Below are 20,731 nucleotides of genomic sequence, written 5' to 3' on the forward strand. Positions count from 1 at the left end.
ATTACGATATCCCTTACGGTTACTTTATTTAGTCCGAGCACAATACGGGTAGTGTCATAAAAATGAATCATTTTGTTACTTGCAACAGCAATAAAACGTGCAGCGAAAGCTAAAACAAGTAATTAGTAATGAAACAATAAACAGTCAGTTTGTGGTATACTCAAACTCGCACGAAGCTCATTGTCAACGTATTTTTTCCCCCATTCCCATTTAATTAATAAGGAAGATTATGTTAAGAAATTGTCATCATAACCTGTTGAATAACCATATATGAAGAATCAAAATTGTTCTGGTATTTCACTTAACACTAATTTCATGTTTTCAGAAGTCGAACGTATGAAATGTGTTCTTGTTCACATGGTTTAATTCTGCAACAACAAATAATTCACAAAAGTATAATAGATACTCAAATCCATTGGAGAGTTTCATTATTTTACGATTTATAAAACTTTACAAAGATTATCAGCTCTGCTCAACTTTTCTAGAGAATGCGTGAAAGTGTGTAAAACTTCGAGATTGACTAGTTCAAATAGTGCCTTGATAACACTATCCAGTGTTTTAACCCTTCACTTCAGTTGTTAAAAGCGGTTGTTTTTTTATCACCTTTTTATCGAATACTGGAAGAAATGAACACTGCATGAACCATGATGTGAAGTTAACAAAAACACGGATTCTGTTAAGCTTGAATTTTTATTTTTTTTTTGTTGGTTTGGAGGATTGCGATAACTGGATAATTTGATTAGTTAAATAAAAGAGCCTCATGAGAATTATGTAATGAGATAAACTTTTAGTTTGTTTTTTGTTACTATGCAGACTAATTTTGGGATCGAAGTCCAGAAGGGGAGAGCGTTTTAAAGTGAAACCACAATGTATAAACCCCGCGTCGTATAAAGTACACAGAGCTTTTACAATATACAAATATATATAAAGTTCCTCGTGATAAAAACTTAATGTAACATTAAACAGATCTCAAATATAAAACTGTTTCGCGTAAACTTAAAAAGATGTGTTTCCTAAAGTGCAAATCTACGTGTTAAAATCTTGTTACGAGTTTTCAATTATATAATGACAGTTAATCCACGTGATATGTTTTAACAGAAGAGACTTATTAGAAAATAACAACGTATAATGCTGTAGTCTCGAACCCATGGTGTCAGCTATAACTCTATATAGGTACCCCGTTTTACTGATTGTGGAACAGTTTACTAACGGTACATTCTCATTTTTATTCTGCATTGAAATAGAGTTCCAACTAGGATTTAGTTTTTTTAAAATACGACGTTTTATCATGCAGAAAAGTAATCTAATTAAAGGTTAGTCTTATGTCACGTGATATACTACCAGTATTTAGCATTCCTTTGTTTTTCTTAAACAGTTACCCGTTTTTTGCTACTATCTTTACGTCAATCAATACTACTAGCGGGTCTTCGTTATCATCAATCTTATTGACCGGACATTGTTACTTGCTAGTAGTCATACTCGGTTTTCTTTACATTTATATAATTTGACAGCTCTTTCAGAAGTGTTCTCCGAGTTACAACACTTCGAGAATTTTGTCACGGGCTTTTCTTGCACGTTACTTCCACAGTTCTTTCGCGGGGCCTTCTCTACGACATAGTTCTTTCACGGGGCATTCTCTACGACACAGTGTGAAAGAACTGTGGGAGTACTGTGTCGTAGAGAAGGCCATGTGAAAGAACTGTGGGAGTACTGTGTCGTAGAGAAGGCCATGTGAAAGAACTGTGGAAACACTGTGTCGTAGAGAAGGCCAAATGAAAGAACTGTGGAAACACTGTGTCGTAGAGAAGGCCATGTGAAAGAACTGTGGGAGTACTGTGTCGTAGAGAAGACCAAGTGAAAGAAATGTGGGAGTACTGTGTCGTAGAGAAAGCCAAGTGAAAGAACTGTGGAAATTTGGCCTTCTCTACGACACAGTACTCCCACAGTTCTTTTACGTGGCTTTCTCTACGACACAGTACTCCCACAGTTCTTTCACATGGCCTTCTCTACGACATAGTACTCCCACAGTTCTTTCACGGGGCTTTCTCTTCGACACAGTACTCCCACAGTCCTTTTACGTGGTCCTCCACGTTGCGTATCTAACAATTTCGCGTTACACCATATCTGTTATAATAATACCGTAGACTCAATTTCTATAATTAATTAGTTCAGTGATTAAATTAGAATTTAAAACTTAGAAAATGGTCCCACCGCCTTTCCTATAACAACATGGCACTGAAATCTAAGCCAACAGTTTTCTTGTAACCCAAGCAGACTTGATCGGAAGGACCTTATAGCATAATGGTGTTGTGTGTACACTATATTACCAAAATTATAGGGACAGCACACCTACATCTTTGGGCCCATTCTCTGAAATCTAAGCCAACAGTTTTCTTGTAACCCAAGCAGACTTGATCGGAAGGACCTTGTAACATAATGGTGTTGTGTGTACACTATATTACCAAAATTATAGGGACAGCACACCTACATCTTTGGGCCCATTCCCTCTTCATTTGCATATGAATCTCTTGGTGCACTGTTGCGTAGGGTTAATAAACGTCAGCAGCTGCGACAACCAGCCAGTTGGAGAAAGATGCCCCGGGGACAGGATTTTGAACCAAAGAGGAATGGTTAGTCGTATGCAGTATTAAGAATGTGTTACTTTGGTCCGTATACTGGTACTCAAGTAGACTATTTAAAGCTGTTATGAAGGAGAAGTTCAAGACCTCTGGACGTATTAATGTGGACTGTCGAACTGACTGCTCAAAGTGAAACACTCCTCAGTCTAGTCACTCAAAAGTAATTTTCGGTCCATACAAATTTTGAAATGTATTATGAAACGATATTGCACATTTGGCATCAAATCCATTGCCAGTGACTAATTAAACAGGCTAGCACATCCAATGTGCACAAAATAATTATGTTACTGGATTTTATGGACAGGCTGCAGACCATAAGCCAGTCATTAGAACTGTGAATGCAAGATATCGGTTGTCATATGATTTTCTGCATTAAACGTGACTTGTGAAAAACAATGAAAAAAATGCTTTCTTTTACGGTAAATCCAGCTATCCATTGGTTGCTTCCAGTGCAGGATTGGGCTGCAATTCGGAGAACGTTTTAGACACGACTACGTCCTAACTGTAAAAAGTGGTGGAGTAATATTATGAAGTGGTCATATTTTACCTAATTTGGATTTGGTCCCCTGGTGGTAGTTAGAAAAGCAGACGATTGGGATCAGCCTTGACACCTAACTTCAAACTCAGTGAATTGCTGTGGAGTTTAAGTAGCTAAAAAAACACCTTCTTGAAGTGTGCTAACTCAGCAACTTTTAATAATATAAGAAAGAGAGGGAAACCATCTAGAAACGAGTCACAACGACCAAGAACCAAAATCAGTGGAGAAGCTGTGTTCCCTCTTAAGTAACTAACTAACTATACACACACACATATATATATATATATATATATATTTCAAATACCGTGTTTAATACATCAAGAATAATGATGTAATGCAATTAATGTCAGTTGATTACACTGTAGACTTTTTTCATCCCTTATTCATGCAACTAGAGTAGTCCTCGAAATATGTAATTATGGAAAAAATGTAAATATTTTAAGGTGCCCAGTTTGGTTGTTCCAAACTATTAAAAAGCGATGCATCAGAAGTCAAAGATGACGTTATGTATTTCTACCTACACGAAGTTTCTCCGAAAGGTGGAGCAGACTATTGAATAATTCAGAAAAGGAAAGGGGGGCACAAAAAATAGTCCCATCAAGGGTTGTTACTCATTAACATTCGCTAACATTGAGAACTGACAACAAACAGAGCCGCGTTAGCTGAGCAAAGTGATGATAGTAACAGCCAGGATAGCGTGTGGTCTGTCAACATTCAAGGTATTGTCAGGCTTAATAACCTATAGGTTGTTCCAAGTTTCGAATTAATTAGTGTTTAGTTTAGTTCTTGTTTATTTACAGAAATAACTAATTGACTGATAGACTAGATAAAGTCGTAATCTTGTTTTATTTGGTTAAATTTTACGACAGACAGTTTTGTAACAATGTCAAATTCTTCTCTCGAGGTGCAAGAAGTGATGAACCAGTTTCAAAATATTATCACAGGAGTGTTGGAACCGATACATAATGTAGAATATGCAGAACAACGAAAACAATAAAAAAAAATCTGCTTTTATTGACAAAAGCATCACGTAAGCGTACAAGGTTAAAATAACCAAAATTGGGAAATAGATCTGACCCTATTCATCTTCAGAAATATTCTATCATATTGTATGAAGTCAGGGCTCTCAATTGAGTTGTGTAACCCTTTTAACGCATAGTTGATTAAGTAACTGATTATAACTTGAAAATGAAGAAACTGGGGAAGCATGTGAATGAAATTTTACATTCTAATCACTATTCAGCTTAATGACTCTTTAACTCTGTAGTAGTGGTGTTATTTAATTAGTGATAAAAGTTTATTTCTATAACAATAGGTAGCGCCACGATATTCAAAGAATCACCTTTTTTAAGAGTAAAAGAGTCGGAGAGTTAAGTACCTTACTATCAATTAAGTTACTTAAGGAGTTGTGGTGTAAAAAAAAGAAGTAACATTATAAGGTAGTGTAGTACTATCGCGTAATTTGGCTCTTACAAAAAAGAATAACGAATTTGGTAGAATACACAGTGAAACATATTGTGGGCATTAATGGAAGCTGTGGCTTTCAAATAAAACCGTTTGCATTTTAGTTTCCTTCTGTCTATATTTCTTGTATTTTTATAAAGCTTTGAAACTGTAGCTTTTCTCGTTCTTTTTGAGGAAAAGATTTGGTCAGATTAGGAGACTCGTTTAAAGGTGGCAACACAACGTCGGTCTTCCTTTCCACATAATGTAGTTTTGCAAGTTGTCAGTTTTGTTGTTTCTTTTTTATTTTAGATTTTCTTGTCAGCAACAATAAGAAATGCTATTCTTATAAATATCTGATCTTGTTCAATTTATTTTTTGCTCATTGAAACATGAAGATATAAACACTCGGCACGAATCCTTGCATCTGAGTAGCCTAGTTAGCCCAGAGTTAGAATGGGTTGGTAAGAACAAGTTTATGAACATGCCCCAGGGTATTTTCAAAAGACGAGGGGGGGGGGGGCGTAACGACTCTGGATTTGTTGTCTGGAGGCGGCTTGCTACAAGGTCGTTTTATATCTTTAGTTTGTATAAAGTTGTTTCAAGATCTAATTTAAAATCATACTTTTTCGTTCATGCCATCTACCTCTGCTTAATTATAAGTATAGAAGGTCCAAGAGAAGTTGGTTTGAAGTTCGTGTTTTCGATAATTAGAAAACAAAAGCTAGCATCATATAAAACTTGATGATAACAAAAACAAAACTGTTCTTGCGTAAGTACAGTTTGAGGTTGAGAACTTGGTTGTTTAATTTCTGGCATTTTAACTCTGAATGTATATTGGGATGTACTCGTGACATCGCGTAGCTTTTTAATTTCTTACTTTGTATATCTTAAGTTACAATAATTTAAAACGAAGTGTAATTTAACTGGGTGACACAAACCATTTTAGCTTAAACCATTTTGCACGGTAGAACACAGGGAAGTCATTTTTTAGTATTTATTTCTTTAAGCGCCCCCCAGTGGCACAGCGGTATGTCTGCGGACTTACAACGCTAGAAACCGGGTTTAGATACCCGTGGTGGGCAGAGCACAGATAGCCTATAATGTAGCTTTGTGCATAACTACAAACAAACAAACAAATTTATTTAAGCCTCCACCAATAACATCTTTCTTATAGATATATTATTTTAAGACTGTTTGTCAGAATTGTGTCAAGCATTTGGTTTTTAATTACTGTTTTATATCGAAAACAATTGAAGAGACATCAGTTTACATCGAGTACCAGGTGAATTTCCTCATTTCAATCGTCATGTGATCTGAAGCTGTCTACATACATAAATTGGTGAGAGGTTATATTAAGTTTAGTAAGTGGTCCTGTCCTTATAGCAGTTCGAAATGTCAACCTTTGTTGTCATCACGTTACGGCATCACTCATTTACTGTGGTTGCATCTCGTTTCTACACATCCTTGCAATCAATGACATTCAACTTAATTATTATAACAAAATAAATAAACTTGGTGAAAGTACAAACCTGAATTAGAAAAATCGTTACAAGGGCGGGTCTTGGAAATAAATATCATGACGGTTGCGTGACTGTATTTCACACGAAGAAAGTTTAATTTTAGCTATTTGGACTTACTTTTAGAACAAAAATAAGACATAATTATAATTGATTTCTTCTATATATATATATTTAATTAGTAAAAGATACAAAATTAAACATTTGAATTCTACAACCGTTTGATATTAATCAAAACGGCTACTTCTGTCGATCGTATTGAATTTCTGTTAAACTTGCCAAGCATGCAGATTTGCTGGTCAAATTCGTTCCACACGTGTACTGTACTGCCTTTGCTCGCAATGCAATAACTTATGACAAGTGTTTATCGGAGCGAATAGAATTAGCCCAGAAGTAAGGCATTCACAACTGGTATTATAAGTTACCCCGTCTCCAGCTGAGAATAACATCGCTAAACAAAGCCTCTGCTCTACTTAACAAGCACGATAACATCGCAGAAATCACCCAGACAGCATCTGGAGGAATTTCAACCAATTTCCGGTGAGATTAGTTTTTTCAATCTGCCGCTGGAGGTTTTACAAAAGGTGTTGGCATTATTGGGATTAACTTCCATAGATTAGGAGGGGGGGGGGGGGTTAGCACCGCAGAGAATTTCGTATTCCATGTTCACGCGGTTCTTGTTTACAGCATTTCGTAAACAATGCGTTTGAACATTTTTCAAAAATGTTTTCAGCGAAATATAATTAATTATTTGCTGCAGCATGTAAGTATTCTCATTTATTGCCGAAACATGTGAAGGTCTTAATAAACTGATAAGTTATATTATGTGGAGTAGGCAAGTGGAATTTGTTTAAGAACATAACTTTTAATTATCGTTGGGCCCGGCATGGCCAGGTGGCTAGGGCGCTCGACTCGCAGTCTGCGGGTCGCGAGTTCGAATCCCCGTCACACCAAACATGCTCGCCCTTTCAGCCGTGGAGGCGTTATAATGTGACGGCCAATCCCACTATTCGTTGGTCAAAAGAGTAGCCCAAGAGTTGGCGGTGGGTGGTGATGACTAGCTGCCTTCCCTCTAGTCTTACACTGCTAAATTAGGGTCAGCTAGCGCAGATAGCCCTCGTGTAGCTTCGCGCGAAATTCAAAACAAACAATTCTTATTGTTTAAGAAGTGATAAAGGTATTGACTCCAAAGTTAGGGTCGAGCGTGCCAAACTGTGGATCGAAATTTCGTGTTAGCGTCCCGTTACAACCTTTGAGCCCTGAGTGCGTTATAAAATTGATGGTCAAATCTCACTATGGGATCAGAGTAGTCCACGATGTGACGGTCGGAGTTGTTGTGTAGCTGCATTCTCTCGAGACGGCTAGCCCTTGAGTAACTTTGCGTGAAGTTCAACAAGAACATCACCCAAGTTAACATGCTGCTGGTTGTATGAAGAGCTGCAATCTCTCGAGACGGCTAGCCCCTGGGAACCAGCAGCATGTTAACTTGGGTGATGTTCTTGTTGAACTTCACGCAAAGTTAATATGAAGTTGTTTGACGAAAGAAAACTAACCTTCAAATTATTAACTTCTTTTTATACCCATTCACTATCGGTGGGGTCCGCATATTGCATCACATTCTTATTTTACCTACTACTAAGCTCGGAGTGAAATTATTCATTTTCTGTGTATACTACATAGAGGACCTCAGCAATAATTAATGGTATTAATTGGAATATTTATGGAAATTTTGTTTACATTTTACTTTCGTGTGTGACTTCTATGATATTGAGGACTCTGTAACCAACGAACTCATGGATCCATAAGCAATTTAGTGGCTAAATAGCTTAGAACACTATCTTTAAAAAAACCCCGCTGTTAATTTATTCTCTTTGCAGTGTTGTGACTATAATATTTACGTTTTTATTTCAAACGACTTTGTTTTTTGTGAAGTAAGCTGTCTGAGGTAGATCTTCATTTTTCCCGCCACTTCTACAACAATATTTTTTTTTTCTTCTGCAGAAAATGTGCTAAAAGCTGTTTGTTCCTGTTCAGGAGAGCTCACTGATATTTTATCGAGGATAATCGCTATAGAAATATTTTGTTGCAGTTTGGGACGTGCGTGCGCTGGAGACGTTTGTTTGGTTTTGCTAGAAGAGTCGCGAGATATGGTAGAATGTTTAGGAACATTCTTAGAGACGTTTTGTGATTACTCAGCAATAGTCTATAGATATTGAGGAAAGTTTTTAAAGGTCTGTTTTTCTGTAGAGGACGCAGACACACTTTATAATCTGGGAGAGTCCGAGGTGATTTGTTAATGGCTAATAGAGATCCCATAGACCCTTTTTTTTATATCTATAGGAAAACTTCTTAAAGTATTGTGTTGCTCTTCATGATAATCGTGCAGTCGTTTTTATTCTTGAATATAATCGGTGTTTATTCATACTAGGCGCTACGTTTCTTTTTTTAACTCGGAAGAGTTTCTAAAAATGCTTTAACATTTTATTGTTGTTCGGGAGAGACCGTAAAGACGTGTTGTTGTTATGCGAGCAATAGGGCGGAAACAAGTGCTCTTTTTAATTGGTCATAGGTTTGTTTGGCTGTTCGTGAGACCGCATTAAATGAAGAACAGATGAGGGTAGAGAGAGAGAGAGAGAGAAAGGGAATAGAATGGGTTTGACATAGCCTGGAAATGTTCTCTCTCTATTTAAAAAGCTTAGCAAGTCAAGGCAGCAAGCATTAACCTGTACAAAAATAACTCGCTAGAGCCAGCAAGTTGTAACTATAATACTTTGTAAAGAGTCACATTGATTATTTCTTTGTTTCGATATTAATTAATGCTCATCCAACGTTTCAAGTTAGTAACAAAAAGAGTCGCGTAAGGTATGTTGGACTTAGTAACTTCTATGTTAGCATTGCCAGTTTATGTTTAGTAACTTCTATGTTAGCATTACCAGTTTATGTTTAGTAACTTCTATGTTAGCATTGCCAGTTTATGTTTAGTAACTTCTATGTTAGCATTGCCAGTTTATGTTTAGTAACTTCTATGTTAGCATTGCCAGTTTATGTTCTTATTACATTTTTCCGCAGCACAGAAAGCTCAACGGATATATTAGCGTAATTTTTATATCGTATGTCCAACGTGTTTTTGTTTTAAAGCCAGCTGATAAATATGTAGACACTACTAAATAAAGTGGCAAGTTTTTCTGGCATGTTTGTCGATTCAGATACTGTAAGACACAACTGACAATTCCACACACACACACACAAAGACAGAATAGCGTAGAACCTGCCACTAACCTGGGCTTAACGTTAGTATATTTTAATTATTCAAGAGTAATTATTACTGCAAAGAGAAAAGGAGTTTTAATTCCTAATATCATCTGATGAGTTAAACTTTCATCACTGCAAGTAAAATAGTTTTGGTAAAACATCCTGATGAATGTAAACTTTAACAGTTATTTAAGCCATAGCGGTGCGGTAAGTATCCAATATTAAGGAAAACTTTCTATCTGTCTATGGACACATCTCCTCCTAAACGAGTTGATCAATCCAGACCAAACTTGATATGCTAACGTAGTAGTGTAAATGCAAACCAACTACATATTAAACTTGCCCATGTATATTGAAAAAATGTAAATATTTTATAGAGTAACTCGTATATAATTACTACAGCAGCTATTGTAAATAGTTGAGTTTAAAAAACTTGCACCACAACAACATTCTACAAGTAAAATATTGTAAGTAACATTTTCTGTATTTGACTTGTTTCCCATAATAACCAAAATATACAGTAATAAAATATCCAGCTACGATGCTGAGAATAAACACATTGCTGCTGTTTAAGTTTCCCGCTCTTTTCTCATTCACACCATTTAACTTCCGGTTTGTACTAGGATTAGAATAAGCGCTTAAGCCTGAATTAAAGAAGTATTTTTATAATTAAAATATTTTTAGGGTCTTTCTTACTTCTTGATGTAGTTTTACATAGAATGAAAATTCAAGATTATTAAATTTAATGCATTAAATGTACCAGATTCAGACAGTAGAAATCTTAACCACATCTCTACTTTGAAATGGGCTGCTTTGAACAAGAAGTAACGCAACTGCCTTTCCATTTCTGCCAAGTTTCTCGACTCGACTGCTTCACCTCCTCACTTTTGATTCACTTCCCCTTGTCTTCCAACCATTTTTCTTGGAGAGTGAACTCTACTGGAATTTCTCGAAGAGATTTTGCCCATTTTGTGCAACTTTTCCCGTGTTTTCAAAAGGGGAAAAGCCGGAGGAGTGCAGTCTCCTTAAAATAACTTTCAAGACTTTTAAAGTACATTATAAGGGTTTCAAAAAGAAAGTCCATTATGGACTGAGAGTTTACTTTTACTTGTAGACTTTCACCGGATCTGTCAGGCTTTCACCAAGGGCAGATCTGGGTATGCAATTTGCCAGTCAAAAAAATTAGTCATATTGCATGTCTACTTAATTGCAGTACTTATCATTTTTAGAGAAAATGGTAATTAATGTCCAGAGAATTGGCCCAGAGATAAAATTATTACAATCGCATAAGTGCATGGACTTCCCATTGTCGCGCCCTCCAGTGGCACAGCGGTGTGTCTGCGGACTGGTGGGCAGAGTACAGATAGCCCATTGTGTAGCTTTGTGCTTAATTACAAACAAACAAACCCATTGTCGATCGCGTGAGACTGGACGAAGTGTATATAGACAAATGATGACTATATCAAGAGCCAGGCGTGCGTTATGTCAAATATTTTGAAAGAAAAGGATGAACAAAAAAATTGAATACATAATAAAACCGACAGATTAAATAACTGATTGGGAAAATAAACAACTATCGAATCTTCCCAAGCTAGATGTAAAAGAAAACATCATCGTTCTAACGTTTATATCGTAGAAAACTCGTACTGATTTGTGTCCGTGAGCTTAGTATTCGTGTGGGTGTTCAGGGTCGGTTGTTCGTGAAAATCGTGATGACTTGGCCACACGATTCAACTTGGCAATAAGTTGTGACCTGCATAAAGAAGGGTCATTGACATTGTTCTACTGAAGAATTCTGTTTACGAAGAAGACCTCCAGTGGCACAGCGGTATATCTGCGGACTTATAACGCAAGAACCCGGTTTTCGATACCCGTGGTGGGCAGAGCACATGTAACCCATTGCGTAGTTTAGTGCTTAACTACAAACAAACAAGCTGTTTACGAAGAGAAATAGTTAAAACATGAATTCATAAAAGCGTATGCAAAACCTATTAAAATTGAACCGATTAAGATTTTTTTTCACTTGCTTTTTAAATGTTTATCCTTAAGTAATACGTTTTCACTGCTCCTGTATCACTGAAAATCCCAAAGAACAGCCTTATGCCAAGCAGCACATTTACGGAGATTTTACAGCACATTTAAATTTTGCTCGTTACAAATTATGTTTTCTAACATGTACAAACAAAGAATTTCCTATCTTTATACGAAATTGTGAAATTTAACAAATGAAGTTAGACTTTAATGTGTTGTGAAACTGATTTCAAGTTTGTTGGTGGAGTCGCAGTCGTCATGTTCTAAAGTTTTGACATGACCTTTAAAAAACAACTTCTTCACCAAATTTCTGGTTCTAACCATTGTTTATTTGTTATGGATTTCGCGTAAACCTACACGAGGGTTATCTGCGCTAGCCGTCCCTAATTTAGCAGTGTAAGACTAGAGGGAAAGCAGCTAGTCATCCCCACCCACCGCCAACTCGTGGGCTACACTTTTACCAACGGATAGTGGGATTGACCGTAACATTATAACGCCTCCACGGCTGGAAGGGCGAACATGTTTGGTGGGACGGGGATTCGAACTCGCCACCCTTAGATTGCGAGTCGAGCGCCCTAACCACCTGGCCATGCCGGGCCTTCACTGAAAGGAAAATGGCGAATAGCGCTCGTTGGCCATATGTTAAAACTATGGACTTTGGAACTGGTAAAACGGATTCGAATCCGTGCGATACCACAAAATATCCCCCGAACTTTAAGCTGTGAATGCATTGTAAGAGTGACAGCCAATCCCTTAGCGTGTTTACTGGGTGCTGCCTTCACTCTGATCAGTAATTCAAAATTAGGGACTCGTCGGTAGATATATGTCCTTAATAGTTTTGCCATGGATTTAAATACAATTCAAAAAGCCAGAATATACTAATATAATACGAACGAATTAATAATACTACCAGTTTAGCTTATGTTAATATTATCGGTCTTCAGTGTAGGGCTGAGCGTTGTCCAGTGGTTAGCGTGTCGGCCTGGGGATCTGAGGTTTCACACCCTATTACTACAAAAATCCTCACTTTGGGTTCGTTATAATAGCGATAGATAATCAAATCCCACTATTTGATTAGACTAGCCCACGATGTGACGGTGGTGTTGTTGACTGGCTGCCTTCCCTCTAGTCTGTCACTTCAAAATTAAAAACAGCAAGCGCAGATAGCCTTCGTGTAATTTTGTACGAAATCAGTCAAACAAAATAATAAACAAATTATCTACATAGTTTATGCCAAAGATGAATACCTACAGGCCCGCGAATTTAAACTTCATAAAAGTTGTTTTGGTTTTAATAACGGATTTTCCATTTTTTTTTCTATCACGTAAGGTTTTTACAAATCGGGAAGAAAAAAACTCTTACTTAGATTCAATTATTATTTCGTTTACCACAACGAACATTTTTTATTATTATGTTTGTTAACAAAAAAGACAAACAAACTGAAGAAAATGGAAGAACATTGATGTCAAATGAACATGCATCCTCATTCATCCTGATTTTTTATGTGAAATCTACGTCTTTTAGTCTCAAAACTACGTGTTGTGGTCTTTCTTTTATTTACCGCGTTATGACGTTTTGTTAAAAATCTGTACGTGCTGGAGAAAAATGGATTCAGCGTACAGGAATTACTATAAAACATGTAAAAAATTCAAGACAATAAAACCATCGCAGGCAATAAATTGTGGAATGAGTTTGACTTAATGTTAGTTGAGAACAAGTTATGTGCACAGCAAAAGATGGACAACACAGCTGAAACTAACTCCAAGCCTTCTGATACTCGCGACTCAACACCTACGCATATATGTGACAGTGGGAGGCGGGGGTTGTTTGATCGTGAGAGGAGGTGAAGGTTTACTGGAATGAAAAGTTTAGCGTTGAAACATATGTTTATGTTTGGATTGACTGTTTGTCTTTCTCAAAGTGGCCTACTTCCATTCCCTTGTTTCTTCCTGGTCCTCTGGTTTTGGCAGAGATGTTATTGTACAAATATTTCTATTTTAAACAAAATAAAAGGTTGGGTGAAACATAAAAGCGTGGTGTTTGCAAGCAACTTTAAAAGAAAGAATAAGACAAAGAATGTATGATAACAGGTAATTAATTGCCTCATTTATCTTGATAACTTTGTTAATTCTCTGGAACAGTAATTTTTAACTTATTCAGCCACAGTATTATCCGACAAAACCGAATTTTTGTGTGTGTTATAGTAGGCTTACGTGCCAATTTGAGATACTGTTGGTAAATTAAAAAAACAACACGCAACTCAGGTCATGTTATAGCAGTTCAGTATAGAAATGATAAATAAGTTAATTAGTAATTGTTAATATTTGATTGTTTTTATAAAGGAAAGAATGAAAAGTTTATAGTAACATGACGGGCGCGGACTATCGAGTTAGCAAGTCGGGCCTCGTATCGAAAGGTCCAAGGTTTGAGCCCATGATATGCCACTGAACACGTTCCGTACTTTCAGCTGTGGGAGCGTTATTAGGTTAAGAGTAGTCATGTAGGTGAGTGCTATCGATTGACTCTCCCTTCCTCTGGTCAGCTATGCCATCCATTTTAGATAGGACTCTTACGTAGTCTTTTAAGTCCACGTGTTGAATAAGGTGTCCACATTCTTGATACCACGGAATTAACACCACTCTTCCAAAACACCGTACCAGAATGTGCTGGTTTACCTAATGCTATTAGTAGACTTGATACAGAATATAACAATTTCAACACACTTTAATGTTTTGGTTCACCAAAAGCTACTAGCTAGCTGCCACGAGAAAAATGTACTTTGTCTTTCTTTTTGATAAGGTTCTAGTTGGCTTTTTCTTGGTGATTTTCAATCGAGAACGTGCCAGTTGTAATCAAACTGTGTGATGAGCGATTTCCACCAAATAAACTAGATGTACATCCAGTGAGCCGTATTGTTATTTTCACGGTCGATGAATAAACCGACAAAGAATATTGCCCAGTGATGATGATTAGAAAGCTTCTAGTGAGCACTGTTAGTATACAGAATTAAACAACAACAAAAATAAAAATAAATCTGGCTTCTAAACAATATTTCTTAATTTTATATTTGTAACTTAGGACTGTAGGTAAGGACTGGCACAGTTTTAATTGGCATATTTTAAGAGACTTGTTTTTTAAAAATAAATTTCTTTAACCCGCTCACAAACATCACCACGGAGTTACGTAATGTTTCTTGACACGACTGTTTATTTTCACGCTAAATACATAATGGCTAAGAGCCAACAAACTCAATACGTTATTCTTTCTTGAAATGTGACGAGGACCACATACTTTATTTTACTTATACAGTTTTCAAACAAATGCATTTGTAATATCTTAGAAGCAGATAATCGGGGAATTAATAGATTGAATTCTGTAATTTAAAGCTATGGTAGTTGGTCCTAAAACATGTGTCAGCTACATTTGTTTCGAAAATGATCAAAACTAAACATTGCTACACCTAAATTAAAGATGCTTATAAAGTAGTAAATTTGGCAAGCTTGGTACTTCAATCAGACTTATGTTGGTTTGTAGTTCAACTTATTATAATGTTCACATTTTAGTTTAAAATCTCTTAAAGGATGTAGAAAGAACTAAACCACGTGGTTCTTCTTGACAAGCTCTCTTCGAATATACTGTCGTTATGAATAAACGCAAATACTCTCGCTAGTGATAAATACACTTATCTTAAGTGGCGTCTTACTAAATTAGTATTGAATATGTTTCTTTAGCGTCTTGCTAAACTATTATTACCTCCGCCACCGAAGGTAATTTAGTAAGACGACAAAGAAGCATCTCTAAGAATAATTTAGTAAGACGACAAAGAAGCAGCTCCAAGAATAATTTAGTAAGACGACAAAGAAGCATCTCTAAGAATAATTTAGTAAGACGACAAAGAAGCATCTCTAAGAATAATTTAGTAAGACGACAAAGAAGCATCTCCAAGAATAATTTAGTAAGACGTTAAGCAAACAACTTGAGGGACACTCACTAGAGTGTATACCACAGCCACGCTGCATTGATCATATTAGGCACTCAAAAAGTACGAAAATGTGTCCATCACGGACCATTTTTGACAGGATAATGAGGAATAATATTCTACGTATGTCTACCACGTTACATCAAAATCCGATAATTTGTGGCTGAGTTATAGAGCAAAAATAGTGTGAAAAATCGGTCCCCATGTTAACAGACAGGGATTTTTTTAATTTTCGTGACCTTACTGTAACATTGACTCTCCAAAAACTAATCACTTCTAAGTTGGGTCATAGTCCAAATGTATACCAACTTTCGTCCAAATACATTCAGTCATTTTCGAGAAATCTTGCTGACAAACACACAAGAGTGGAAACATAACCTCCGTCATTATTGGATATGTTTCTTTAAAAGTTGTTTTGATAACATCTGAGATCAGGTAGAGCTATGAGTCTGTAATTTTTATAAAAGAAAACTTGTAAACTGGAACAAAGGCTATAATATGTTTATTCCATTTTTAGAAAAATATTTTTAACCGTAATCCTGGGATTTTTTCCAGTCTCTTTCAGCCTTTGTTCCAGTCAGTTGTAATTAGGTCTCACTCAACTCGGAAAGTGAAACATCGTGCTGTGGTATCTAGAGTTTCAGTCAAACAATATTTTCACCTTTTAATGGTTAATTATGTAACGTCATGATAAATATCTCATTACGCGTTTGACAAGTAATGTAGTACAATATAAATAACTTTAGTTATTAAAGGCAGAAGTACTGAAAGACGCGTTTTAAACTAATCTGTTTTTATCATATTTTACTTCCTGAGTAGCTGGAGAGATGTCGTCATTAGGTGTCTCCACGTCTAATCCAGATTCGCCTGAGAGCGATGATTGCACAGGTGGGTGCACTTATACACCGCCCTCTAGCGGTCTTGGAAGCATGCGTGATTACTCTAGTTACATGGACAGTGGTCAGCAGTCCCGAGAAGAAACTGTGAATCACGGACCACCAAAGTTGGCACCAGTCAGTGGAGTTTTTGAATCCAAGGTAAATACATGTGTTCTCACCCTTAACCAGCGATGACAGTAAGATGTTTTAGTTTGGGGTAGAATCAGTTTTATTTTTCAATTCTTCACCCACGTTAATATTCGCCTAACTGTTGCTAAACGAGCCACATTTCTACGTTTTAATTCACTAATTTTGGAAAGTACTTAAATTCCTTTTAAAAATGTAATTTCTTTCTACACTATTAGTTTATAAAATTATAGGACTTTTTTTATCATGATAATGGCGTCTTATACGATGATGATGATGAGAACTTTGCAGCAAACATTTTAGGAACACTACAATTAATGTAGAGGTCAGAAACAAAGACACTTCTCGACTCTCGGCACTAAGCCACGTGATTAGAAAAACAATAGTTTGAAGTGTAAATAGTGTTGATCATGGTCATTTTTTTATTTTATAGTATTTTGTACCCCTTTTAAAATCTCGTATTGCCCCAAAATCGTACTTCCCGATACAAAATGCATAACTGTAAAATAAACATGTTATTAGTATGCGTGTTTTACAGTCATAATTTCAATGTAATTAGATATTTATTGGTCGATGTATAATATGACACTTTTTGGAATGTTAAAATTCATATTTAAAATTATCTTCAATTAAGAGTACTTTCAAAAGTAAAATATTAGGTCCATGTTTTTGAGAAAAAATTACGATATTTATATAATATTCGCTATCATTTGATTGTTAAGAGAAAATACAGAAATCATGCACTTTTCTTGTCAAAAGTTTAATTCGAAAGGAATGCAAGGAAGATTCATCTAATTATTTTTGTATGTTTTGCTGAAAATTTAACATTGTTTTAAAAACGTGTTGATGTGCTTGTTTGGAATCATGCAGCTTTTCTTTACAGCTTGATTATTGTCGCAGTTGAAACAACTAATTGTTCCACTCTACCATAATGGTCTGGTGGTTAAGGCACACAACTTGCAATCTGCGGGTTTGAGACCCGTCACCGAACATGCTCCCCCCCTTTCAGCCGTGGGGGCGTTATAATATGAGACAGTCAATCTCACTTTTCGTTGTAAAAGTGTAGCCTAAGAGTTGGCGGTGAATGGTGTTGACTAGCTACCTTCCCTCTAGTTTATCATCTCTCAGTTAAGGACGGCTAGCGCAAACAGCCTTCGAATAGTTTTGTGCGAAATTCAACATATTCAACTTCTTCATAACCAGTTCAGAATATATCTTTATTAAGGTATACTAGGGTAATTCTTCTAAAATTCCGTACAAGTTTTCTTTCTTATAAACTGGATGTTCAAAAGTTGTAAATATATACTAATCATTGAACCACTCTCTGAGGGTAAGGCATGGTGACGTATATACTGTGCGGTATGAGTTGGTATTTTTTCCCTCAAATATGGCATTTGGAGTCGTCATTGACGTAGGTAATTAATGGATTATGAGATACCACACTAGGACCTCTTTATCTGATTTAGAATTGCAGTATAATATTACTCTTGCTGTCCTTGCCGTATGCAGAAATGCTTGGAAAGTCTTTTTACCAGTTCAGACATTATTGCAAGGAAAGATTTTATTTATTTATTTACTTGTTCGATTTTCATTTGCTGTCTGTGTTTAATTTGTTTCTTGTATTATTTCTGGAAGCTGCTGTTATTATTGCCGATATTTCGGCTTATCTGTCGAACATAAGCGTACCTGAATACCCCAGTATTAGTATAAACGGTACGAAACTTTCACAGGGATAGATGTAAATATTAAAGAGAAAACTTAACATCTAACTTCCGGTTACGAGTGTGGTTGTAGATGTGAACCACATTGTAAAACAGAAATGACAGTTTCGAAAAACCAACATCCCCAAAAGACTGGTGAGGTTTATTTAAGAAGTTAATTAGTTGTATGTTCTATAGGAATATGTCACCGATATTCGCTGTATTTAATTATTTGCTGTAGTCATAAACTAAACAAACTTCCCACTAATAAACACTACAATTTGCATTTAATTTCTAAATGAAGTTAATTATGTAAATTCACTTTGAAAACTTTATCAGAAGTCAAGTTTAAGAACACTATTTATACTATTAGTCAAAAGGACTTGTTTTATGGTATATACTAATCCTTTTTTTTTATTAAAGATCCACGTTCCTGTCGTTGTAAACGGTTCATAAAGTATGTTCTAATCATTCGTTTCTTTAATAAAAAAGTAGTTAATACAGTGCTGGTTCTATGAGTCTTCCCGCCCCCAGAAAAATTCAAATCAATGTTTACAAAAATATTTATTTTCTAGTGATAAACAAAAATAAATTAGTTTAAACCACTTTATTTAAGTTGTTCTGCCCCCTTAAACCATCGCTGGGGGAGGTCTGCCAGGACACTAAGATAAAAGATAGGTGTTGAGTAAAACCATTAAGAGGTAGTAATTTGATTCCTTAAGACAAGCGGTAACATCTTACGACTTTTTGATTCCATTTAATTGTGTAAAATATCTGCATAAACTCTCTTGGGAAATGGTGCTTTCAGGTTAGTGCAGTGTACAGGGTGAACTAGAATGGGAAACGTGTAGTGAAAACTGACTGTACTGAAGACATAATATGAATGTTTGGACGTGTTCAAACCTGTTTTTCATTCATGGAATTTTTTGGTCAGCTCCTCGACAATCATAAAGTTGCTGTTTCAAACGAACTAGTACCGAACTTGCTGTGCGTGACCAAGGGGGGATTCTGATTGTACTTTTGCCTAAAGCATGTTGAACTTCTTAATGTGTCAAGTGTTGATTAGACTTTCATGTGGAGGAAATTGACCAGGTGGCTATGATACAAAACACGTGTGTCCACTTAGTGGAGGAGAACATACATTGTCGCCACCTAACGGTGTCAGTGTATACTAGTACGTTGTCAGGCAACACGTAGATGGCGTGTTCAGTGCTATCCTTGTGTTTGTTCGTAGAATACATCAGAACTGCAACAGTTCTTTCTTAGTCGAGATTTGTGGGGTATAGTAGGATATTCAGTGGCTGTTTTATATTTGTATACTAGGTATCTAGGATACAGATTAACTGTATCACCAAACTGAATCAGTAAAAATAATGTTGAAAAATCTTGTTACATTTGGTTCTCGCGGGGCGTAATGCGTTGGTTAAGTAGTTTTTGTTGTTGTTAATTTTTGGGTAAATGTACAGGAGAATAACTTGATTATTTTACAGTCCATTCCTTATGAGTTAACAAAATTTACTATAAGTAGTTATACTTAATGTACTGTTGCATCATGGTCACAAATTTCTTCTTTGAATTTAGTGTCAGACAGTAGTGCGTCCAGTTGCCTACAGGCCCATTATGCCTGTCAGCCTCACTCCTGCCCGCTTTTCGACCCCAGCAGTCCGAAAATCCCTTCCAGTTCCCAGTCCTCTATCTACAGAGTCTGATTCAAAAAACTATTACAACCTGTCGCAAAGTTCGTATCTTTTAGATGACGACCATCGGTCAGTCACCTACTCGCTGGACAGCTGCATAAAGACTTCAGAGAACGTGTGCTCGTATGGAACCTCTTACTTAGGAAGTGGCTCCACACTGAACCTGGATGACTTCATCAACACACCGTCTCCTAGCGACAGTGGAGTGGCAGAAATGGAGGCCATTCTACGTGACAAAGACTCTGAAATTAACTATCTGCGTGAAACGTTGGAGCAGAACGAACAAGTAATCTTTAAAGTATACGAAGAGAAAGAGCAGAACTGGTTGAGAGAAATAAAAAAATTGCGCATACACTTTGACCAGAAACTGAGAGTCACCCAACAACGCCTGGCCAAAGCTGAACAACTCAGTTTCCAGGTAATTATATCATTACAAGAACAAATATATCACTGTAAAAAAGTGTTTTGGTCATTTTTTTTCAGTTTACAAGGTCTGTACCTATCGAAAGTTCCGAGTGTTTCGTTTATACAGTATATTACGATTATAAGACAAAAGAAAATTATTGATTTTCTGTTTTTACAGGATCTTTTTTCTAACACATTAAACTCTGATGAAAATGAATTTTTTGTTCACGGTGTTGTACCACAAAACTTTTACACTAATTTGTCCAAGGTCTTTACTGCACATAAATTATCACGATAATACTTTAAAAAAACAAACGTATCAAATATTTCAAAATGAATAATTTTACAGTACTTAGTTTTGTAATGTAAGTTTCTGGTAATTTTTTGAACAAGCTTTGTTACTTACATGTCAAAAAACACATTCTTCATTCGAAGTATGTAACAGAACAAAAAAGTTTTAGACACTGTTTTTCAATTTTATGTCGGTAAATTTAGCAAATAG

The 20,731-nt window shown here is 36.1% G+C and overlaps 1 protein-coding gene across 2 annotated transcripts in view; it reads left to right on the forward strand.

Annotated features, from left to right (window-relative positions):
• Positions 1 to 20,731, forward strand: part of LOC106459758 (leucine zipper putative tumor suppressor 2 homolog) — a 48,655-nt gene that overhangs the window by 20,933 nt on the left and 6,991 nt on the right. Inside the window, exons 1-4 of one of the 2 annotated variants that reach the window (XM_022386308.1) lie at positions 8,068 to 8,078; positions 9,396 to 9,399; positions 16,222 to 16,439; positions 19,709 to 20,242. In XM_022386308.1, the coding sequence (XP_022242016.1) occupies positions 16,230 to 16,439; positions 19,709 to 20,242 (744 nt within the window). In that variant the 5' untranslated portion in view covers positions 8,068 to 8,078; positions 9,396 to 9,399; positions 16,222 to 16,229. Of the gene's footprint in view, positions 1 to 8,067; positions 8,079 to 9,395; positions 9,400 to 16,221; positions 16,440 to 19,708; positions 20,243 to 20,731 lie in introns of those variants that run through there. The other variant, XM_022386307.1, reaches the window with a different exon arrangement.

Source organism: Limulus polyphemus, unplaced genomic scaffold, assembly GCF_000517525.1.
Source record: "Limulus polyphemus unplaced genomic scaffold, Limulus_polyphemus-2.1.2 Scaffold657, whole genome shotgun sequence".
Taxonomy (NCBI): domain Eukaryota; kingdom Metazoa; phylum Arthropoda; class Merostomata; order Xiphosura; family Limulidae; genus Limulus; species Limulus polyphemus.